The following is a 25,545-nucleotide window of genomic DNA, read 5'->3' as shown; positions in this document are numbered from 1 at the left end:
TCCTTACCTTCATTTTCCGTAATTGACCATAGCTACACAATGACATTCTTATCACCATGCTTCTCTGGAGGACTCCAGCAGAGTTCGTTGGTCTATGCACCTGCATTGAATGTGTTAAGGAGGCCATTTGTGTACCTTTTGGGTGCAACATGGAGGGATGCTGGGAAGATCTGCTGAGGAATTTTATTCTTTATGATACATGAAGTTTGTTATTCTAACCAGGAGTGTAACAGCCAGCTAAGGTTAAGCAGGTTGTAGCCTCGTGGAAAGAGAGGCTACTGATAAAGGGAAAAGGTCATGGACTTAAAAATATGTAGATGTGGGCCGAGCCCTGGTGCACTCGGGAGAGTGTGGCGCTGGGAGCGCAGTGGCGCTCCCGCCGCGGGTTTGGATCCTATATAGGAATGGCCAGTGTGCGGGAGACACCACACCGAGGGTTGCGATCCCCTTACCGGTCACGAAAAAGACAAAAAAAAAAAAAAAATGTAGATGTGTTTGCCTTGAACAGCCTTATTCCTTTAATACATGTTGGGTATTGTTTTGAGTATTGGATGTTGAACTAGAGGGGTCTCTGTCCCCAGTCCAGCAGGGAATATAGACAGGCAAGTACAGATGTTCCTCAACTTAGGATGGGGTTACATCCCAGGAAACCCATAGTAATTTGAAAACATTGTAAGTCAGAAATATATTTAATACACCTAATAGCTTAGCCTCACCTACCTTAAATGTGCTCACAACACTTATATTAGCCTACAGTTGGGCAAAATCATGTAACACAAAGCTTATTTTATAATAAAGTACTGAATATCTCATGTAATTTATTGAATACTGTACTGAAAGTGAAAAACAATGGTTGTATGTGTACCATTGCAAAGTCGAACATAAGTTGGGACCATCTATGTAGGCAACAGCAATATAGTTTGATAAATATTATTAAAATGAATGGAAGGTTCTTATTTGCAAAGGCAAGAGAAGGGAAACAATTCCAAATGTAACTCAGTTGTTGGCCTTGGTCACCGTGACACTTGAGATTTAAAACCAGTTTCTCTGATGTTGCATTCCATACTATTCGAACTTCAATTACAGGTCGGGGGTAGAGGAGTTACATTCTAACAGTCATTTCTGGGATGTAATCCCAGCTTCCAAAGACCGCTCAGTGTCATACTGATATCACCCACTGCTGTTGCTCTCTTCTTTTGGCTCCATGATAGTCGGATACGGAAATCAGCCCCTTTTCTGTCATTTTCGTCCCAGAGCCAATCCCTGAGGCATCGTGTGTGATCATGTAGGAAACACTGAATAGTTTTACATCATCACCACAATGCCCTACTCCAATCTCCCTCCATATTTCTTACTCTTTTAAATTCCTAACTCCCTTCCACCCCTTTTTTGTTTTGCGGAACAGTTTAGCTCTCTCTTTCTCCCTCCTAGGCTCTGGGGCTATCTTTGCACCTCCAGAGATCATTATTGTATTCTGCCAAACTAAGGACCATCTACTCCAAGTAAGGTAAATGACAGAGGCTTTACAGTGTTACTCTTTCTTTTTCCCTCTCCCAGAAGTCTCTGAGATGGAGAAGGGAACAATGCAGGCATTTGTTTTCGCTGATAGGTTATGTTCCTTCCCCATCCCCACCTCCAACCTTGGAAAGCAGAAATAGCTGCAGGCAGTATTCACTTTACATAATAGTCTGTTTATTCAAAACAGGGTTGCTGTTGAGATTTAAAAATTTTTTTTAAAGCACCTGAAACAGTGTTTGGCACATCATATGTACTCCAACAGCCTACAAGTAAGTTTTAACTTTGTAACTTGGCTCTGAGGCTGGTCTTAATGGCAGGTGAATAAAATGAATAGTGCCACATACAGTGACAGATCCACGCACATTTTGAATAAATACTCAGATACACATGTGTAATAACGCTAGAGGCTAAAGCAGTATTACTGTGGGCATTAAATTACTTGATATATGTAAAGGATCAGCAGAGACCCCAGCATATTATAGACATTTGAGTTATTTTATATATTTACTTTTCTGTAAGTTATTGTTAGGAAATGCATGCATGAGTATAAATTGCTTGAGTTTATTGTCACCCCTGGTTGGAGAGCAGTATGTTGTCACTGAAAAGCAGCATATGGTGCCTGGAACATCTGGAGGCTGCCCATATTGAGCCAGCAGGCCACTTACCTATGTCTGTTTAGTTGGTTAGCTTATTGCCTGATGAAGTCCAGATAGCAGGTTTAATCTCCATTCAGGCAAGTTAGTTCTAGGGCCTTGAACTAAATAAAGCCTAAGCTCTCAGTCTACCATTTTGAAAATAATTAATTAAAAGGAAGACCAAGTAGAACCCTTTTCTTGGGTCAACACCACTCATTAACACCACGATGTAAACAACCCATAACTCATGACATATTGATCACCGATCTGTATTTGCCTTGTAGCCTTGTAGCAGAAAAGGGCTCTTCCTATTTCTATCAAGCAGATAATTTAAGTGAATTGGCAGAAGTTTTGGCAGCCCCAAGACTTCAATATACAATTAGTTCACACCTTTTCCAGTAATACCATTGGGCATGGTGCCAAGTGAACCAACCATATGGCATTGCTGCAGAGTACGATGAGATATGTTCTAAGGTCTTGTTCAGATTGATTCCGATAGTTGTCCTGGGCTAGTTCTGAGCTAACTGACTTCAAGTTGCTAGGATTGGAGGTTGGGTGAGTGAGTAGGAAAAAGTTTTTGGAAGCTTTGGATTGCTTTATGCATTTTACATGATTCAGATAAAAGATTAACTAACATACCTTGGAGGCATATGCTTCATAGAGCTGTTGTAATGTCCTTCCCAAAACACTCCCGGTGGTATTCATTAGGTGCTCACTCCTCCTCCAGCTTTGGATTGTAGAGTCTAGGTACAAGTACTCTAACCCAGTCTCTCTACTTTCCTTATCTTGCCTTTTAGGTAATTTATAAAAGGTAAACCTAATAAGGAAATAATTATGAGTTAATAACATTTATTGACTGCTTTTCTAGTGGCAGTCAATGTGTTAAACAAAAATATCTCTCTTATGTTTCACAAAAGACTGCTAAGGAAAGGGATTTGCTCATGTATCCCGCTCTCTTCACCCTGATCTTCCCACCTCCCCAGAGAAGGAAATGTAATTCTGACTGGATATGTTCTAAGATGTCAATGGGCCTAGTGGATGAGGTCTTTGTGGTAGAAGTCCATGAACATTCACAGTGTCTTTCTATGTTGCTTCCACAGTCCATATGGCTGCAGTGGGGAGAAAGCCAAGGCCCAGACCTAAGACAACAGAAGTCTTGGATTCTCTTTTGCCATAAGTGCCTGGTACTCTTTGCAGCTGCCTGTCTGGGTATGAGATTTGGGTTTGGGCTTCGGGGTAAGAGGAGGCTCACCTGAGCCTCTGGCCTAAACCACATTCTTCAGCTCAGTTTATCACAATGCTCTGCATTGACAGTTCAGGGCCAAGACCAACTAATTAAGTAGGCCCTTTCTTTACCATTTGCTTCCTGTTTGTATTTCTCCTTTGGGTATCTCACAGGGAGGAGAGGTGGTTGGGCCCATATAGCATTTAGGCATTCTTGGATCACCCAGCCCAGGGTTTCTCAGTGTGCTTTATTCACATTATGAGCTGATCATTCTTTGTCGTGGGAACTGTCTGCATTGTAGGATCCCTGGCTTCTCCCTATTATGTACCAGTAGTACCTCCAACTTGTGGTAATCAAAAATGTCTCCAGACATGTCAGAAGTCCCCTGAGGGCAAAATTGCCCTCAGTTGAGAACCACTAGTCTAACCAAATACTTTTTAAGAGCATGAACCCCACAATTAACCCCTAAACAGTCACAGTGAATACAACATTGTATTATAAATACTATTACCAAGCAATAGTGTCTCCAACTGCCCATAAAAGCTTCATATTTTTCACTTGGTTCTCTTCAATCTTACGTTTCCACTTAAGTGAACTCTTCACGTCCGTTGTATACTTTCCTATTCACAGAGCCAGGTCCTCACATGTGGCAGGAAATGTGAAATTTTTCTCTGGTGTTGACTTGATGGTCTCTGCCCTTTAACTCTTTCAGTAAATTGTAGCAGCTTGGCAATAAGGTGCTTATATTCTCTCTGACAGATATTACCAAATAATATGTCCATTCAGTTGTGGCAAAAATAAATTTTATATATCAGTCACGATTTGGTGGCCCATCAATGAAGGGTTTGTGGACTATCAGTGTGCCATGACACACCTGTTGAGAACTAGTACTTTTAAACATTTTTTCCTGGGTCTCTAATTATATGCTGAAGATTCCTAAATCTATTTCTAGCCCAGACTTCTATGCTGAGGTCCAGATAAATCAAAATACAAAGATGACCCAGAAACCTCTAACTGCATGTTTTTGAAAACAAGTTTTTAATATTTTTCTTTAAATTTCGTCATCCCACACTATTAGGGAACGTAGCCACAGTCACAAGAAGCCAGAAACCTAAGAGTCTTTCTTAACCTCTCCCTCTTTCCTACCCCCTGCAGCCCATCCTTTACCAAGTCTTCCCAGAGTGTTCCTTCCTCTCTATTTCTGATATCACTTCTTCAACTCAGGTCCACACCTCTTCTCACCTGAAGGCTGCAAAAGTCCTATTGGTCTCAGTGACTCTAAACTGGTCCCCATTCATCCAGCCTTCACAGTACTGCCTGTCAGCTTCCTAAAATGTAAATCTGACCATATCACATCGCTGCTTGAAGTCCTTTAGTTTTTCCCTTTCAGTGTCAAGTTCAAACCCCACAGCTCAGCACGCACAGCTCTACATGACCTGGCCCTCACCTGCCTCTCAAGCCTCACTTCCCGCCATTTTCCCACATTCTCCTGAAGCTCCAGCAATACCAAAATACTTGCAGCTCCAAATTTCCAGGCTGCTTCTTGCTGCTGTACCTCCTCACTGCTTCTTCATTGGCCTGAGATACCCTTGAACCTCCCTTCTTTTTCTAGCTACTTCACAATTGTTCTTAGAATTTAGGTCAAGAACTATTTCCTCGGGAAAGCCTTCTGGGCTCTGTGTTCCCCAGTGCCCGACACGTGCCCTTACCACATACTGTGAGCTGCTTGTGGGTGATAACTATGTTTTATTAACATTTATATTTTCAAAACTCAGCATAGGGCCTTGTATGAGCTCAGTAACTGCTGAAAGATCGGGTGAATGAGTACATCTGTGTTCCCTAACCTGAAGTTTATACAAAGCTTGACGCCAACCATAATGAGAAACCTAAACACCCTAATTAGAGAGTGAAAACGTGATCAAAGCTTTAGGAGAATCTATGACTATAATACAACTCGGTGTTTAGTCTCTGTATACAAGGGACCAGTTACCCACTGCAACAGCTCCTGGTGCTGCCTAACAAACCTAGGTTAACCAGATAGTGCTGTATGTGATCAAGTCCTCCTTCTGGTTCTCATAAAGAGAAGTGCAATGCAGTTTGAGAAGAAAAGTAATCTGCCTTCTATCCTTTATCAGTCTCTAAAAGGATGTTGGAAGGGTTCTGTTAGGAAAAGCCACAATGTAATTAAAGGAAATTTTGAGCTGGCAGAAGTTGTCAGCTCAATCCCACTTCCATGCCTGCCAGTTTCTCTGTTAAGAGCAGTGAATCAGAGGGGCAGCTCAGCTCTTTCTCATGGGGAAAATCCCTCACTCCAGTCCAGGAATTTGGCCCATTTGCACACTTTAATACCTTTTTTTTTTGTCTTTTTTGTGACCGGCCGCACTGCGCTCAGCCAGTGAGCGCACCGGCCATGCCTATATAGGATCCGAACCCGCGGCGGGAGCGCCGCTGCGCACCCAAGCACTGCACTCTCCCGAGTGCGCCACGGGGCCAATACCCTTTCTTTTTAAAGGGAGGAAGCAGGTTGGAAGTTCTGCTCAGGAACTTCACAGTAAGCCAGTCTGCCTCCCACACTCTGGCTTTATATTTGCATACACCAGTCCTTACATTTCATTTACTTACCAATCAACAGCTTCACCTTCTTCATTTCTGCATGATATTGTTGCTGCCCTGAGGACCCCAAAGAGGCCAAGGAAGAACAAAGCAAGAGTTGTTCTTAGACGTCTTGCTGCCATTTTCAATTTGTCACCTGTGTTCCATACCACAGCAGGAAGCTTTCCCCATAAATTGTGTAGTCTGAATTTCAAGTCTCTCCCAGTCTGTGCTGGCTCTGACATTTGATTCCATTTACCTCTGCTGTTCGCTGTCCAGGCATTTTTCAGAGTGGGATGAATCCCACGTAATTGTGTGATTCTGTCACAACATGCCAGCGTGACTCCAGATGCATTTGTGCTGAATTGTCAACTGGTTTGCAAAGTCATCAAAAAGTTCTGGAACGAAAAAAGTGATATATTGCTAACTCTTTGGAGTGAATGTTGTGTAGTATGAATTTCAGTGGGCAGAGGAACTCCATGTTGATAAGTAGATGTTACATTAAATATATTTTATATTTTTTCCCTCCTGATTGACTCTCTCTGAGTGAGAGCAAATGCATGTAGTTCACACATTAAACAGAAATGACAAAACCTTATGTCTTCGTAATAATTAGGATCTGTCACTTATAATAATCTCTATCTTAAGGAAACAGTTGCTAAAGAGTACTTCAAATCAAAGGGTTGCTTCAAATCAAGAGCAAACTCAGTTGTATTTTACTAAACATTTTTATATATCCTCTCTACCCGCCTGGTTTTAGCCACTTTCAAGAGGATTCAGTGTCCAATTGGCTGCTATGCAATCAGGTAAACATATTGACCGTTCACTCTTTGGGTTAAATAAAAAACGTTGCAAACATTTGTTCTGCTCAAACTATTCTTTCTTCTTCTTGAAACTGAAACTGCAGTTGAAGGCCAAGGGAAAATGGCACATTTTCGTAACAACTATAAAAAGGTGAGACAATCTCTTTTTGGAGTAGGGAAGGAGTAGACAGACATATGAAAAGAATTTCTTTAAATGTATAATGCTTTTGAATCAATTATTAAAGACACTGTCATACTAACTAGGAGCTTACCTCATGCCTGAAAATCATGATGACTCTAATCTGTCCCTCTGATTATGGATCCAGATCAGTCATGTAGGGGATCCAGACCAAATCAGACCCTTGCAAATTGTTATCGCTTCTGTGTTTGAGCTAGACTTGTTCAGGATTCTCAGGGTTCTTAGAAAGGAAGGGCTTTTGACTGTGTTTCTCTTAAGACAGGGTTTCGTGGGGACACTCTGGACTACTCATTCACATTACCTGTGGTGCCTGCAAAGAGACAGAATTCTGGGCCTCATCCCAAACCTGCCAAATCAGGATTCTTCCAGTCCAGCTCAGGAATCTAGATATTTAATATGCGTATTGGTGATGCTGGTGTACCGTAAATTTTGAAACTCACTGACCTGAGACCAAGGCTATGCTGTATCTGGTAGATTCACAGCCCCCTGCAGGAAGCAGACCAAACTGACTAAACCAAGAAACATTTTTCTTTCCATTTCTCCATGGGTATAATTTTGTTTTATACATACTGTGTTAAGAAAAAAGGGTTTCAACAACCCAAACTTTTTGTCAATTTTTAAAAAAATTTTACAACATAAAGTTTTCTTTTCCATGTTAAAGTGAAATAAAATTAATTTTATGTATTTATTTTATTTATCTTGTGAAGCTTTTTGGTATTACAATGGTAATAGTTGAACACACTAGGCATTGGATTCATTGATGCATTTAGAGAATATAAGCTACTTGTTTTTAATTATGTAGGCTAAAGATATTTTGTTGAAGAGAATATAAAATAATTCCTGTTTTCTTCTTCTCATTACATGCTTAGCAGAACGTCTGGTAGTAAATGATCCATAAATGTTAGCTAAGATTATTCTTATTAAATCTAAGCCTTTCCTGTAAGGTGGCTGGGGGATATATGTTTTAGGGTAGTATTTGCTAATTCCAGTTTCTTGGAAAGACACTGTTAGGTTGGTTTTTTTTTCAGATGTCACTTTCAATAAACTTTCTTATCACTGGTTGTTGCTGACCTGATCATGCTGGTCATCAGTCAACAACTTTCCTTACACAATCACTACTGTGTCAAGCATTGTACCAGACATTGAGGGTCTCCAGGGATTTCGACATTATCCTAAAGCCCAGATTCCAGGGTGCCCCAGTTTTTACTAAAAACAGAAAGTAACGTTGTGGAAAGAAAGTCATGTACTTGGTGGGTGAAGAAAATGCAACCTGGACAGAATGTTTTTCACAATATTACCTGCCTTTGAAGCCCAAGTAGTATATTATTATCAAAATACCATGACTCCTCATAACTCAATTACCCCTAAAAATAGTAGAAAGTGTCTTGATTGTAATTTGGCAAAATATAGTGAACAAGGAAAAATTCTTCACTTGGTGATGGGCTGCTTATTTTATAGCCAAAGGTTTGCATTCACTTATCTAATTATTCTGGAAAATCTCAGTCTTAGTTTCTTCAAATAGTGCCTCTTCCACATTCTCTTTATCATATTCTAGTACATCTTCTCTCTTTGTTTCTACATATCATATTCTAGTACATTTTATGCCTCTTTCATATATTCTAGCTCTTTGTGTGTATACATTAATCCTTGATTCTGTATTTGGATCTACCTGATAGTTCCCTAATTCTCTATTTGGCAACATTAATTTGTTACTTAATCAATCTCTTCCAAATAACTAATTCCTCTTTTTCATCATTTTTAATTTAAAAATTTTTTAAATTATTAATTGACAATTTGTAATTGTATATATTTTAATTCTTTCTTGAGTTGTATTTAATCTGTTTCTTAATTCACTTATTAATGCATTTCTAGAAGTTCTGTTGGGTTATTTTTCAAATTTACTTGGTCTTTTTTATGGTCTCTTGTTTCTTGCTCATATGGTTAATCGTTTATTTCTATTAAAAATATTACAAGTATTATTTTATTTTTAATCTAATTTCAATATCTAAACTCTTTGCAGGTCAGACTTTGCTATCTGATATTTCTGCAGCTCTTTCTCAACCTTCCTATTGTGTATACTTTTGATTTTTGGTTGTGAGTTCATGTTCCTTGAAGCTTTATGTGTGAGAATTTATTGAGATTTTGATAGAGTTGGGTTCCTTCAGACTCTGGTCTATGCTGCCTTCATCAAAGTTCAGCCATCCTGTGAGGACTCCTGGGAATTGGGCCGTTGGCTTTGTTTATTTTCAATAGCTTTTTGAAGTACATACTATAAAATTCATCTGTTTAAGTTCAGCTTTGTTTTTGTTCAGACTTTTACAAGACTATTGGTGGACTGAAAAAAATCTAGAATATGGCAGACTGAAGTAAAAAATTGATGTACTTGTGGGAGGAAGGGGAAAGGACTTGAATTACCCTGATGAAAAGTGATGAGACAAGCAAATAACTCAGGTATATGTAGAATAAAGAATTATTCATAAGAAATGTGGTTAAAGGAAAACATATGTAGAATAAGTGGAAGAGAACCAGAAAATTGTATTTGGTTGATTCCTACTCATCCTTCAAGTTGCTCTGAGAATGACAATTCTTCCTGGAAGCTATCCTTGATCTCTCAGTCTGGTTTAGGTGCCCCTGCAATATATACCCAGAACTCACTATACTATTTTCTATTAGAATAATTATCACATTGTGTTATTAATTATTTGGTTACTTTTGAGTCTTCCTCTGGAGAGCAAGGGTCTGAAAACTCCTGTGGGCCAAATCTGGCCCACTGCCTGTTTTTATGAATAAAGTTTTATCAGAACACAGCCATACCCATTCATTTATGTATTATGTATAGCTGCTTTTACACTATAATGGCAGAATTGAGTAGTTGTAACAGAGATCCTACAGACTGAAAAGCCTAAAATATTAACTATTTGGTTCTTTGCAGAATCTAGTGTATAATCTTTATGAGGGCGGGACAGTGTCTGCCTTGTTTACTTCGGCACACATGCTACTGTGCTTGTCACCAACGAGGAGCTAAATAAATAGAAGTGATGAATGTATGGATTGAATGAAAACAGTTTCAGAGACTTTTATTTTGGGGTTATGTGGACTTTAAAATGAATCAAGTCTAATCAAAGAAATAAAGTGGATATGTAGTAGGTAAAACTCCATTACAAAGAATTTCATTATAATGTTTATAAATCAGGGAGACAGCTAAGTAGTAGAGTAAAAAGAATCAGGCAGAACTGGGTTCCATGGCTGCCTGGTCCTGTCTCTTGCTAGTCATGTGGCTTTGACCTAATGGTTTAACCTTACTGAGCTTCAACTTCCTTTTCTAAAGGTGGGACTCATGGATCTCTACCTTCATAGAGTGCTGTCAGAATTCGGTGAGAGGCTATGTGCACAGCCCCTCGCACGTAATTGGTGCTCATTAAATGCTGGTTTCTTCCTACCTTGTTTCCTTTCCTTCCATGACAAAGTTATTGCCTTTTCCTTGCAGACAGACTAAAAACAGTCCTTTGGTGATATGGTTTTAAAGGACCACAAATAAGCCCGTAGTACTCGTGATTTCAATGTTCTATGTCCTGAGAAAAGTCAATGTTCAACTCAAACAAACGAGTGTCCCATTGTTGAAAGAATAAAGCTGAACTTTCATCCTGCCCTAAGAGCAACCACCCTTCCATTCTCCCCTTGCTTCACAACTTAAACGTCCCTGCCATGAACACAGAATCCATCTGAGTTTATAATCCCCTGTCATTTAAAAAATTGACTGATTGCTAGAAAACAGGACGGTTTGGGCAGGGATATCTCTTGGTGTGTGGTAAGTTCTGCCTGGTATACTGCCTCTTCAGTCTCAGCAGGACTCTTTCCACTGTACCAGTCTGCCTGTCAGCTGTGTGACTTTGGGCAGCTCACTTAACATCTCTGAGCTAGTTTATTTTAAAATAGGGATTCTCTCTACCAAATCACAGGATCGTTGTTAGGAATAGATAAGATAATGTAGGTCCCAGTGGGTGAAAACTTAAAAAATGGGAAAATGGTATATAAATGCAAGCTTTTGCAGCAGCATCACCAATTCCTTCTTTTGTCAGAATCAGAATAAGTGCTTCCTTTCTCTCCCTAATGTATGGAGGAGCCGGCCACCAAAGGAGGCATAGGGACTATGATGTAGTGGGAAAGAACATGTCCTCTGGGGGCACATGGGCTGGGCTGTCATCCTGCCTCTATCTCCTAGTAACTGTGTGATTTTGGAAGGAAACCTTACCCTAGTTTCTTGTTTGTCATACTTGGTTAATAATACCTACTTCACAGCATTCTTGTAAAAGATTAGAGGAAATATTATATGCAAATTTCCTGACACATATCAAACCCTCAATAAGTGGTTGCTGCTATTACTTTTATTTTCAAGACTTACACATTAGGAAACATATCTTTTAATGAGTGCATTTCAGTAAAATTTTCTTCCAACTGCATTTTCAGAGGTCTCCATCAATTCTTTATTGTGGGGTTTTCTGCTCCCAATCCTACAAGCTTCCATGGTCCTGGTTCCAGGTTCCCTGCTCTAAGGCTGCTAGTGCTGTGGAGAAGCTGGCAAGAAAATTGGCATTTTTTCTGGCATTTAGTGATGAGATTCTCTTCCTTGGTAATAGGCAGAAGAATGGAAATAACTGAGCACCTGTAAATGGAGTCTTCTTTAGGTAATGGGTTATCCTTTCCACCATAATTATGCAGCTGAGTTCTCATACTGTTCTTCAAACATCTGTTTGATAGATCCCTTTAGAGTCATACTTTGAACATAACGCATATTCCCCTTGATAGATAGCAATAATAAGCCACTCTGCAGGTTAAAGCAACATGACATTTTCTACTGGATACCAATATTTTCCCATCCAACATTTAGTGGATCCTATGCAGCCAAATAAAACACCAGCTGCCTCTAAGATTATTATTCACCATTATCATTCTTATTATTATGTGTTGTTAAAACCCACCAAAGCGATATTAAGATTGTTCGAGTGCTCACTTTTCTCATATTAGCTTAGCATTTTTCTCTAAAGTCATTTTGTTCATGAATGCCCAAGATAATAGCAGGCAAAGGAGAAACCTAGGCAGAGAATTGGAAGAACTTCTGCAGCACATTCCAAAGACAGAGAGAGAGACTCTCTATGAATATTCTTTCTTCTGTCACGACATGCTACGACTGAATTGATATTTTTACATGTGTGATAGGTCCTAAATAGCTAACATTTTTGTATTTCTCTCTATTATGGAGGGTAGAGATGATGCTTATAGAAGCTCTTCTAAGAGAGCTTCTCTTGAGAGAAAATTCTAGTCACTTAAAATTTAAACTTATTAAAGTTTCCCCTTATCTTTCTTAATATTTTTCCAATAATCTTCCTCTAATTAAAATCTACATAGATGAGCACGTATTTGGTGAACACACATATATACCAAATCAAAACTTACATCTGAATTTTGGAAAAAGCTAATTAAAAACAACAATAACCTTAAATGAAATATTTTCTTTTGCCAGCAGAGTAGAGAAATTCAATGGTTGAAGTATGACATACTGGAATCAAAAACATAAGACTATGGCTAAAGAAAGCCAATAAAATGAAGAAGTTCTGTGCAAAAAATAAATGAGTGTGTGCTAGAGGCTTACCTAGTTGGAAACTGTGCCATAACACCACTACTTCTGATAATATTTAATAATATAGAGGTCCACAGGCACTTTCAAAAGGATTTTTATTTTCTGAGAATAACTTTTAGCTCACAAGTGACACAAATAAACCTTGTTTCTTTTTTCTATGAGAGTTCTTATAGGAGAATATAGATTGATGTAGGTTGGGTCTCTCTCTACCTCTCTACTTCATCCTATAACTTGAAAATATGAACCTGAAGCTAGAGCTGAAAAACAGTGTTTTTCCTGTTTAAAATAAAAATGACCTAAATTTTCTCAAATAATCTGCTAAATGAGGGAGCTTATTCCTTCGACAAATAGTTTATAACCATTTACAGAGCACTGTCAAGTGCTGTGGGGAGCATGAAGATGACTTGAAGATATTGCCTTCAAGACATTGATATTGGGAGTACTAAGATGTATACACTAATAATAAAGGAAGAAAATGACCTCAGCTTTGACTGTTCACCTAAAGTGCATTGGGATTTCAAAGGCAGGAGACATTATTTCCTGTTGGAGGCATCAAGGAAAACTTGATGGAGGAAGCCCAGTGTGGAATGAGCCACTATATTTGGAAAGAGGGCATGCGAGCAGGAGGAAAGAGTGTTGGCTGGAGGTTAAAAATCACAGAGACTTGGAGTCAAATCCTGTCTGTGTGGCCAAAGAAATGTACTTCTTTCTGCCTCTGTCTGGGTAAACTCATTTGGTATCTGATACATTTAAGCACAAATATGTGAATGTTATTAAAAGTAAGCATAGGAAATTTAAAAAACAAAAAGCAAAACAATAAAAGGAGGCATGGATAAATGTGCAGAGCTAGAAAGTATGGAGCATGGGTGGAGAAGAATTAGGTTTATATAAAGATTTGCCCTCTGTGTATACGCAGCTAGGATTCATTTAAAATATAATCAATATTGACAAGGATTTGTTTTATTAGTAGCATACCTACAGCACAAAGCAACACACACCTGTATGAGATTCTCAGTCTTCTTTATCAAAAAAAGAAACAAGGCAAATTCTCCATACTTAGCGATGGAACTGATATCAAAATGTTCCAACCACTACTTTTGGTCAACTTGGTAGGCCAGATAATGATAGCTAATATTTTCTGACACTATGTGCTAGTCCCTGTTCTAAGCACTTACTTTCAGCCTCACAGCAATTATGGGAAATAGGTACTATCATTATTCTATTTTACAGATCAAAAGGGGAAGGGGCAGAATGATTCAGTAACTCGCACAGGGCCATACAGCTAGCAGCTAGTAGAGCCAGAATTCAAACTCAGGCAGTCAGACTCTAGGGTCCATGTGCTTTACATGGCTTTCCAGTGTGACCTGAACAAAGCTAGCAGTTCCATTGCATCCCAGTGGCTGAATGCCAAGAATGAACAAGTCGTCTCCCTCCTGCTATCTCATGGCTAGCTGTCAGACCACAGCAGTCAGTTTGACCAAAGTGATTTTAACAATTCGGACCCCAGTTACACAGAACAGTGGTTCTTAAACTTTTATGAGTCATGAACCCTTTTGGAATCTAATGAAATCCTATGAATGCTGTCCCCAGAAAAATTTACCCCTTCTACTCCTCAAACACATAAAGGTTTAGTTACAACTTCATGGAGTGCACTGTTCTGCCTCAAATCAACAGACTCCAGGCTAAGAACTCCTCGACCTGTGGTGACAACCTATATCACTTTCAGTATGGCCTGGTAATAAGAGAACACTCACCATCTCATTGCAGAAATGGAAATTCATTAAGAGTTATATAAAATCCCTGAGAGTTCTCTCCAACATTACTTGCAGACAGGTAATGATTCTCTGTCCCTTTACATTTCAAGACATGTATTGAAAAGGAGATTTTTCTTGTGTACAGCCAGGTAAAGGTTTTTTAATGCTGGTATTTTGTCCAGAGGATTACTCTAGGAAATTGAGTTTTCTTTTATAACTTTCTTTCCTCAAGACACAAATACCTGAGGAATGACAATCGAAGGTGTGGGTATCAGTGATCAAGAAAACTTACATAAGGACGATATACCTGAGGGTAGGCAGCAGAAGTAGGTCTTATCATGGCAGCAGCCCTTTGATTTTCCCCAGCTCAGATCTGGACTGGTGTGTGCTCTAGGTAGTTATCGGTATCTCGAAGGATCATTTAATGCAAAATTTGACATATAATTATTATTTACCAATGATAATTATAGCTAACATTTATTGAGCACTTACTATTTGCCAGGCACTTTTCTAAGTGCTTCATGTCTTTTCTCATATAATCCTCACATCAGTCCTGAGAGATGGACACTACTATTATTCCTATTTTATAGATGGAGAAATCTGCCTCGTTCAGAGCTGATAGGTGGCAGAACAAGGATTCTACCTGGGCTGCATGACTCCAGAGCCCAAAGCCCATCCTCTTAGCCACCCATCTCCCCTCCAGATGAGAGCAACCTTTGTAACTGTATGGTTATCTTGGACATGGATCTCTGCACCATACTCTGCTTCAAAAACAATGGGGTTCGACACCTACTTTTGATTTCTCTAACTACACAACTCGGGGAGAACAGCCTCTGTTCTGTTAAGTCCTGCTGAGAGACTCTTTTGGGTGTCCCACGTGGACTTGTTCCATCCTGCTCCAGGCTCAGATGGTTGGTCCTTTTAATTCTGACTTATTGCTCAGTAAACTTGATTACCCAAGCTTTGCGCAAGTGCCAAACTTTGCTTAGCCTTCTTGGGGTCTCCTGCGTGTGTCTCGTGTGAACTCCAGGATGGCTGTGCTGTGCTGGAGCACTGTCTTGTTAGCAATGTGAACACTTTGTGCTGCATCACTGACTCTCTCTTCACTCAATTCTGCCCTCCCTGGGCCTTTGTTCTCTGGCCTGTGATCACTGCCGTGCCTGTGATCTCCAGGCTGTGGTGATCAGAAGGCATAAGTTCCCTTCCCCACTTTCCCAGAAAGAGGAACTTCCTGATTGGGTCTGAGTTGAATGGGCTCTTCCGGCATTGAAATCTTTTGTGTATTTTCATTAACCATTCCATGTCATCATACATGCAGTGGAGGTGGTGGTAGCACCATCCATTCATTCATGACTCATTTATTAAGCACCTGTTTATGTTCCAGGCACTGTGCTGAGTGCTGGGGTTGCCATGGTAACCAAAATAGATCTTGTTCCTGTTTTCATAGTGTACTGCTTTAAAATGAATCAGACACATGAAGAGGCAATTACAGTACAAATCCATGTAGATTCTGATAAGGCAATAAGTGTTTCAAGAGCACATAAAAGGGGCACCTATTCCAGACTTGAAGGGCTGGGGCAGATTACCTGGGGGAAGTTACATCTGAGAATGGAAAGATGACTAGAAGAAGTAAGGCTGGTGTAGAGGCTGGTGGTTGGGTAGCGAGGAGGAGAAAAAGTGTTTGAGCAAGAAAGAATAGCAAATTCACAATCCTACAGGCAGAGAAAGCATGCAGTGCCTGGGCACCCACAATTAGCTCAGCATAGCTGAAGCAGAGTCTGATATAGGATGTGGCCAGATATGAAGCTGGAGGGGTGAGAAGGGGTGGGGATATGAAAGGTGGCTATCATTTAATCTTTCTGTACACCACATAAGTACCACTTGCTTTCACAGGCTAAACTACTGTACCTTGGATATTTAGTGGCAGGAGACGGTGCTTTGCTTAAATAGTATTTTAACAAAGAGCCATAGATTTCAGAAGTGACAAGACAAAGAAGAGAGAATTTTTAGGCTTCCAAAGGTGGGAAAGTATGGGAAGATAAATGGATGGAAAGATAAGAGCTCAGAGCCATCTCCAGTAAGGAGAGAATTTACATCTCTGTTTCTAGGAGGGAAAGGTAGTGGCGTTCCTTCTTTGTCTCCCCACCCGGAGCCTTTTTGCTTAGGCTCTAGCTTCAGACAAGAGTACTAATGAATCAATCACCAGGCTTTTATTAAGTGTCTCTTAACTAAAAGCATAGCTCTTCCTGCAGCCGACAGCCCTGGCTCTGCACTCCTGAAGGTAATCTGGACCCTGTCACTAAATACTCTTCTCCTTCCCAGCCACAAGTAGAAAAGGCAATTTTCAAATTGTTTCTATTGATCACAGGGCATTTTCTCCAGAATATCATTCTCTATAACAAAGGACATATAATTATTTCCAGTTAATACAGTCAGGAAATTTCAGGGAAGAAAGATAGTTTACACAGTGGCCTATCTACAGTTTGGAGTTAACAGACTTGAATGCAAATCCTGAATCTGTCCTTTATTAGCGATGTGAACTAGGGCAAGTCACTTATTCACTTTGAACCTCAGTTTCTTCCTCTGTAAAATGGTAATATTAGTTCACAGAACTGTTATAAGGATTAAGTTAGCAGGGATTAAAGTAAACAGAGCAAGTCAGCATAGTTTTGACTCAGGAGGTTCTATTATTGTTATTTATTTATTTATCATTATTATTATTATTATTATTCTATCATCAAGAAAGTCATCTACCTGTCTGTCTTCAGGGCAATCTGATATATTTTTATTTATTTCTTGGGATTGTCTTTTTTGTATACAAGTTCCCATTTGTCTTCAAAGGCAGGAAATGATATTGCTTTTATAAATACTCTGAACTCAAATTTATAATTGTATGATAAAATTAAGGCTTAAACAAATTGCAGCTGACTTTTTGCTTTCATTTAACCTTTTTCAATCAGATGAATATGTCTTTCATTGCAGCACGATGAAGTGGAGTTTGTCCGAACTGGCTATGGAAAAGAGATGGTAAAAGTTCTCCATATTCAGAGAGATGGAATATATCACAGCATTAAAGAGGTGGTAACTTCAGTGCAACTTACTCTAAGTTCCAAAAAAGATTACCAGTTTGGAGATAATTCAGATGTCATCCCTACAGACACCATTAAGAACACAGTTAACGTCTTGGCAAAGTTCAAAGGGGTATGAGTGATTCTTCTTAAATGCTGCCTATCTTTATGCAGAATTCACTATAAGATAGCATGGGAGTGTTACTTGCTTTTTTCAGGTTTCCTTTACTTTTAACTTATTTTTACATTTAAACCATTTTTAAAAATGTTCTTTTCTCTCCTAAAATTCTCAGGCTTGCAGAAAAGCTTGTTTTTTTGTTTTTTTTTTAATTCACTTCTTGGTCCTATCTTCTTGGCTTTCATCTCGCTATAGTCTTTTAGGTAGAGAATTCTATTAGACATATTTACACATGATCTCTAATTCGGATCATAGGAAATTGAGGTCCTGAGAAGATTTCAGAATAGAATTTAACACATTATTGTTATGCATTCCTTTGAGTCCTATCATTTTTTTTTCTTTAAGAATGGTATGCATTTATAGAAGAAAGTACTATTTCTCTTCCTGTTGTTACTACAGAAGAAAATATTGAATATAAGATATGTTTCTTTTATTGTCAAAATATATTTGTCCGAATTTTAATGGCTTTTTAACTTCCTCAACTCCATTACCACCTACTCTCCGTATATGGTGGTTAATTGTACTTTTCAAGAGAGACTTAGACATGACAGGATCGATATTTTAGCCCTTCTACCTCCAGGTTCTTTAAGTGTGAGTGAAGCTCTGCTGGATCACCAGTGGATTTTTGAGCCATTCAACATAATTTTTTATTTGCCAAGAAGTCTAAAAAGACACGAAATATAGACTGGACAACATCTTTTTTCATGTTTTTGCATGAAATCAACACCCTTGGTACATTAAATGAATAAACTAATTGGAACATAATTTCTGCAAGGCCTATTTCCATGCTGAAGCTTTCTCTTGCTAATCAGAATGGCCCAGCAAACACAGACAGGGTCATAGAAAAAGGAATTGCTCTCCTGAAAAAAATCATTTGAAAACAGGTTTGTACTGTGATGTGGAAGAGGGCCAGGTGCCACAGATTCTTATATTTCCTGTCCTGTGTGAGAGGTTGCAGAAAAGCAAAAGAATGGACCTGAATGTTAAAAACAGTTTAAATTCATTTATTATAGAGTGACTGTATAATTTTTTATCCAAACCAGGACACTTTTAATAGTGAAATAGGATGCTATTAATAATTATTCTGGGACAACCGGTATAAAACAGAGCTATGCTGGGGATCTGTACAAATAGTCCACCTTAATTATGGGCAAAGCCATTAATAATTAGTAAACTATGCTAGGACCATATAATAATGCCTAGAGATTAATATGGAGAATCTGTGTGGAAGTGGGGAGCTGCTTTCTGTACTACAGGAGCTGGGATGATCAATAGAAGGCCTGTATGTAAGGCAAGGAAGGTGAGTTGGCCCCACATTAACATTTTTCCTAGGGAAACTGGCAGTCCCATTTGCAAAATTCATAAAGAGATAAGAGTGTTATAGAGTGTGCTGTGGTTGACGTAGGTGATATCTGAGCTCACCATGAAAAGAATCTAAATGTTATGTTACTTTTTGCTCATCCACTGAACAAACCCTCTCCTGCAAAATGTACTTCTTTTAAATACAGGAGAGTCGCACTTGGTGATGGTGATTTATTAACTACACTTTGGGAGCTCTAGTGAAAAATTGGGATAAGGACCAATTCATCTCTTCAGATTCTTTCTAATTCTGTGCTTCTCTCATTCTCAAAAGGAATCAGTCAGGACAGAGAGGTCCATGAGTATTGTCAAAAGACAGAATTACAACAAATTTAGTTGTAGACCGAATTGGTTTTTATTTGCAATTCATGAATCAGTCAGCCTCCATTTTACAAAATAGAATGAAAGCTCCCCTGGCCAATAACAGAACACTGGGTTTTGTAAGGTGGGAACAAGGAAACAGAACAACAACAACAAAAACTGCTTGGTTAACATCAGGTTACTTCAGGTTCCCTTTTTTTGTAATGGTTAAAGCTGAGAGGACTTATTAAGCTGACTCAGACTGGAATATTCTGTTTTCAGGAAAGACTGTTCTGTTTGGGGATCTATCTGCTTCCTTAAAGTTTCAGTTTGATTATGTGGCATTTAGCACAAGTGACTCTATATTGGCTTTGTCTGCTCTGTTGGGACCTAGTGCAGGAGCTCAGTGCAAAAACAATGGCCTCCCATAATTTTGTTTAACAGTATTTAAAAATTATTTTTAAATGGGGCAAATATTTCTGATCACTATCATTTTTGTTTCCTTTTACAGATCGAAAGCATAGAAGTCTTTGCTCTGAATATTTGTGAGCATTTCCTTTCTTCTTTTAACCATGTTATTCGAGCTCAAGTCTATGTGGAAGAAGTCCCTTGGAAGCGTTTTGAAAAGGTTAACTCAATTATTTCTGTTCCCGGTTTAATTAAAGAAATTGGCTTTCTGGCATATGCTGAAATTTTACTGGAAACATTTTTTTTTTCTGATTTTCAGAATGGAGTAGAGCACATCCATGCATTTATTCTCACTCCCACTGGGACACACTTCTGTGAGGTTGAACAGATGAGGAGTGGTAAGAAAATATTTTCATGCTTTGATTCTACAATAAAAGTGACTTCAGGTTTTTTTCTTCTTCTAAACAACTCTTTATTAACATGGAGGAAAACTGTAGAGAATTTTTAAGACTTTTAAATCTGAGATGGTAATGAACATTGTGACTTTGGATTACATTAAAGAATTGTCTACTTTTTATCTTAAAAATATAAAAATGAAATAATTCATTTTGTAACAAAATCTGGGGACAGATCATTTTATTACCCAATTTTGAGGTAAGGCAGGAAAAAGAAAGAAGGCCCAAGCTGACAAGAACCCAAATCTCTGAATTTTCCAACCAATCGTTTTTGTACCATACCATGACATAATTTTAGTAGCCTTTATAGGAAATACCTACTGAATAATACTTATATTCCACTGATATGTTGAGGTTGCCAGAGCAGAGTTTAACAACTGTTTAAGAGTTAGACTAGAAGACCTCTAAGAACCATGGAGCCTAAGTAAACTTTAATGATCATTAGTAATTGAAGAGTGTGGACACTGAACTTTTTTCTTGTTCTATTTTCCTTTCCTCTGCTCTCCTCCCCTTTCCTTTTCTTTTTCTTTCTTTCTTTTTTTTTTTTCTTTTGTCTTTGCTTTATTTCCTTCTCTTTCTTTCTTCTCTGGCTCTCTTCAATAAGAATTTGAGGTGGTATCTAATAAACGTCAGAAATATTAAAAGGTTAATAAAATATAAGGTCCTTTTTCATTCTGAGTTCTATTGGATAATGCCCTCCTTAGAAAGTTCTAGTGCATTAGCTATTGTTTAATATTTTTCATTATCTGTGTTAAAGTCTAGACATAGCTAGGGCCTTCTCAGTGCATGATTAACAGTTATAAAATTATTGTTATATAATTTTATGTAACAATATAAAATTAAACTGCTGAATAGTTGATATTAAGTTGAAAAGATGATTTTAATCCCCAGAATGTAGAGTCACATGATATATTAACTCTCTGACTGAATTATTTGTTAGTTAAAATGGAAATAACCAACTCACTTATTTACTTACTCCTTCCTTCCTTCCTTCTTTCCTGACTGCCTTACATATGTGACTTTGGAGGATAGAGAAAGGAAAGTTTCCTCACTCTTAGACTGGTGTTTTCCTACCCAAACCACAGTGACTACCCTCATAAAATTAGAAACTGTAAACCAGCTCTGTCCAACTGAAATATAATGCAAGTCACATATGTAATTTTATTTTTTATTTTAATTTATCGATATACAATGTAGTTGATTTTCAAGTCCCTTTACCAATTCCTCTTTCCCCCCTTCTGTCCAACTGAAATATAATGCAAGTCACATATGTAATTTTATTTTTTATTTTAATTTATCAATATACAATGTAGTTGATTTTCAAGTCCCTTTACCAATTCCTCTTTCCCCCCCTCCTACTCCCCAACATATGTAATTTTAAAGTTTTCTAGTAGTCATATTAGAAAAGCAAAAAGAAATGAGGGAAATAATTTTCATAATGTATTTTATATACCCGATATACCCGAAACATCATTTCAATATGTAATAGATGTAAAAAAAAAATTAATGAGATAGTTTGCATTCTTTTAAAAACTTAAGTCTTTGAAATCCTGTGTGTATTTTACATTTATAGCACATCTCAAGTCACACTAGCCATATTGCAAGTGCTTAATAGCCACATGCATCTAGTGGCTGCTATATTGATCCGCATAGCTCTAAGCTGTTTTTCAGTGACTTTTGGGATACTTAGCACACTCTTTATTCCACTTTCAATTATGTGACATAATAGCCAGGGCTAGAATTAGACTTCAGGAGAGCTAATTAAAAAAGGAGAGCATTTATGAAAAGTGCTTCTGTCATTCATTCATGTACTATTCATTCAACAATTAGATTTTGAAGACTTATTACACATGTGAATGGCTGTAGAGAAAGAGATGAATAAGACATTCCCTGACCCTAGTGAGTTTGCAGTAGATGAATAACAGGAGACAGACTTATAAACAGATTTATTGCAATATGAGAGGCTAAAGATCACAATGAAGGGATTAAAGGCATGCTATGGAACAAAGAGGTGCAGAAACCTAACTTTCCCAGTGCATCTGGAAGGCTTGACAGGGGAGGAGGAAATATTTCAGGTGACTTTTGAAAACTGACTCAGAATATTCCAGGCATAGAAGGGGGAAAGAGAATTATAGGCAAAAGAAACAGGATACATGTGGGTAGAACTCATGAGGAGCACCTGGCTCATGATGAGCACCATACTGGGCAAGCAATTTCTAATTGTTGAAAGGGCAAAGCATTGGAAGAACAGTAACAGGTTCAGTGGGTCTGATTCCTGGAATGTAAGAAGTGGAGATGAGGATAAAGAAGTTGGTTCAGGCTGGACTCTGAAGGGCCTCATGTGCTGTACCAACCAGTTTAGTGTAACTTGGAGGCAGTTTTGTACAGTGGTTAAGCCCAGAGGCCTTGGGGTCAGAATGAACTGTATTTGAATTTGAGCTCCATTACTAAATAACTTTGTAATTGGGAGCAAGTGCCTTGCACTACTTTCCTTACACTCCTTACACTACTAGTGGATAAAATGAGGATAACAGTAAACACCTCAACAAATTTTCAGAGAAATAAAGGAGGTAAATGCTTTTTTTTTTTTTTTTTTCAATTAATAGCTTTTAGCAGTTTTGACCCTTAGGAAGCACTCCTTAAACAATAGGCATAGTTATTGTTAGAATGACAACAGACAACCAGGAAGGGTCTTTCATGGTCAGGGGAGTGTGTGTGTGTGTGTGTGCATGTGCAAGCACACTTTTGTTGAGTAATTCTTTTTTTTTTTTTTCCCTTTTGTCTTTTTTCGTGACCGGCAACGGATCGCAACCCTCAGTGTTGTGCCCGTACCGGACCGGGACCAGCAACGGAATCGCAACCCTCGGTGTTGCGCCCGCACCTCGCTCAGCCAGTGAGCGGCCGGTCTGTATGTGGGATCCGAACCCTCGGCGGGAGCGCCACCGCACTCCCAAGCAGCGCACTGTAGCAGTGCGCCACCGGGCCGGCCCTTGTTGAGTAATTCTGACCCGAGGTACAGTGAACAGGCCAGAGAAACAGGCAGTAGTGAGACATTTGGAGACCTGTTGCAGAGATGAAGAAGTGGTGGGGTCTGAGCTAAAGCACTAGAAGTAGACATGGACAGGTTGAGAGGTTGGGGGGGGTGGAATTAAGGAGGCATTTCTTTTTTTTTTTTTTTTTGTCTTTTTCATGACTGGTAAGGGGATCGCATCCTTGGTGTGGTGTCACCCACACCGTGCTCAGCCAGTGAGCGCACCGGCCATCCCTATATAGGATCCTAACCCGTGGCGGGAGCGTCGCTGTGCTCCCAGTGCCGCACTCTCCCGAGTGCGCCACGGGGCCAGCCCAAGGAGGCATTTTTGAAGTATGTTAGTGAGTGAGAAAACACACACTGGCTTTCCTTTGCTCTCACAGCTTTCTAGAACTCCCTGAACCCTGTACTCTTGGGTCTTTTATGAAGACTTCATTGGATAGGCACGATTGAAGCATGGACAGTTGTGTACAAATGTGATTGGACAAGAAGGGTGTGATCTACCAGTAACAGACTGGGTGGGGAAACCCAGCAAGGCCTGTTTGTTCAGGTTCTTCTTGACCTCTCTGTGCAGCATTCCTTGCTCCCAGGCATGGGGCAGGATCCCTTCTGTAATGGGAGGTCCCATGAACCACAATCAGACAATGTGGGTCAGAGAATTTCCTGCCTCAGGGAGAAAAAGGAGCAGGTGAAAAGAGGGCAAGAGAAAGTCAGAGAGTAGCATGAGTCAGGAATTGTGGATGAAAACCAATATATAAATACAACATCACAGTGAACCAATATGTCTTAGTATTTGAGTAGGGATGGAAAGTTGGAGAAAAGGAGATGTTAAAGTTGACCCTAAAGTGGGAGGACTGGGGAATTGGCTAAAGAGAATACAAGTTTGGGAATATGGGAGGCAGGTAAATTTGGGGACCATCAACAAATTGATGGTAGGAGAAGCTGTGGGGAAGAAGTAGACCATTCCATAAAAACATAAAAAGTGAGAAGAGGAAAGAGGAGAGGACCCAGGGAAAATTATCCAGTTTAAGAGCTGTGCAAAACAATCAATAGAGTAAAAAGACAATCTACAGAATGGGAGAACATATTTGCAAACTGTACATCTGACAGGGGATTAATATCCAGAAAATACAAGGAACTTAAACAACTTAACAGTAAAAAATATATATATATATAAAACATGGGCAAAGGAGCTCAATATTCATTTCTCAAAAGAAGACATACAGATGGCCAACAAGTATATGACAAAATGCTCAACATCAGTAATCATCAGGAAAATGCAAATCAAAACCACACTGAGATATCATCTCACCCCAGTGTGATGGCTATTATCTTAGACTGGCTATTGTCAAAAAGACAGAGATAACAAATGCTGATGAGGATGCAGAGAAAGGGGAATGCTTCTACATTGTTGGTGGGACTGTAAATTAGTGCAGCCATTATGGAAAACAGTATGGAGGTTTCTTAAACAACTACAGATAGAACTACCATATGATCCAGCAATTCCACTGCTGGGTATATGCCCAAAGGAATGGAAATCATTTATTTATTTATTTATTTATTTATTATTTTAATTTATCAGTGTACAATGTAGTTGATTTTCATGTCCCTTTACCAATCATGTCAAAGAGATACCTGCACTCTCATGTTTATTGCAGCTGTACTTACAATAGCCAAGACATGGAACCAACCTAAATGTCCATTGACGGATGACTAGATAAGGAAAATATGGAATAGGTACAATGGAATAGTACTAAGCCATAGAAAAGAATGAAATTCTGCCATTCACAGCAACATGGATGGGCTTGAGATTATGTTAAGTGAAATAAGCCAAGCATAGAGAAATATTGCATGTCCTCACTCATGCAGTATTTTTAGTGGGAGCTAAAAAATAAATGAAAAGAAGGAAGGAAGGAAAGAAGGAAGAAAGAGAAAAGAAAAAACTACGATAACACATTGAACTTTCAGAAGGAGAGAACACAACTGTGGTTATTAAAGGTGGGAAAGGGGGAGGGAGAGCAGGTTAATGACAAATTGGTTAATGGACACAAAAAATGATTACATTTTGTAATGATAAATTTGCTAATTATCCTGATTTGAACATCACATGTTGTACACAAGTATTTATATTCAACTCTTACCCCACAAATATGTATAATCAATTATATTTCTTTAAAAAAAAGAATAATGGTCATATGAGATAGAGGTGGTATGAGACAGAGGGGTCAAAGATAACTCCAAGATTTTTGCCTGGGCTCACGGGGGGATGGAATCATCATTAATTGAGATAGGGAAATCTGTGGGTGAGTTAGATTTTGGGGGTGAGATCAGAGGTTAAGCTTTAGACATGCTGAGTCTGTGCTGCCAATGAGCTCTTCAAGT

General features: G+C 38.8%; 1 protein-coding gene across 1 annotated transcript in view; it reads left to right on the top strand.

Moving 5' to 3' along the window:
- LOC103589597 (uricase) overlaps window positions 1-25,545 on the top strand; it is a 72,609-nt gene that overhangs the window by 32,834 nt on the left and 14,230 nt on the right. Inside the window, exons 2-4 of the mRNA XM_008571625.1 lie at window positions 17,347-17,565; window positions 19,781-19,897; window positions 19,997-20,075. Coding sequence (XP_008569847.1) covers window positions 17,347-17,565; window positions 19,781-19,897; window positions 19,997-20,075 — 415 coding nt within the window. The remainder of the gene's footprint in view (window positions 1-17,346; window positions 17,566-19,780; window positions 19,898-19,996; window positions 20,076-25,545) is intronic.

Source organism: Galeopterus variegatus, unplaced genomic scaffold, assembly GCF_000696425.1.
Source record: "Galeopterus variegatus unplaced genomic scaffold, G_variegatus-3.0.2 Scaffold707, whole genome shotgun sequence".
In the NCBI taxonomy this organism is placed as follows: Eukaryota; Metazoa; Chordata; class Mammalia; order Dermoptera; family Cynocephalidae; genus Galeopterus; species Galeopterus variegatus.
The sequence above is the reverse complement of the archived record's forward strand: the minus strand, read 5'-3'. Positions and strand labels throughout refer to the sequence as shown.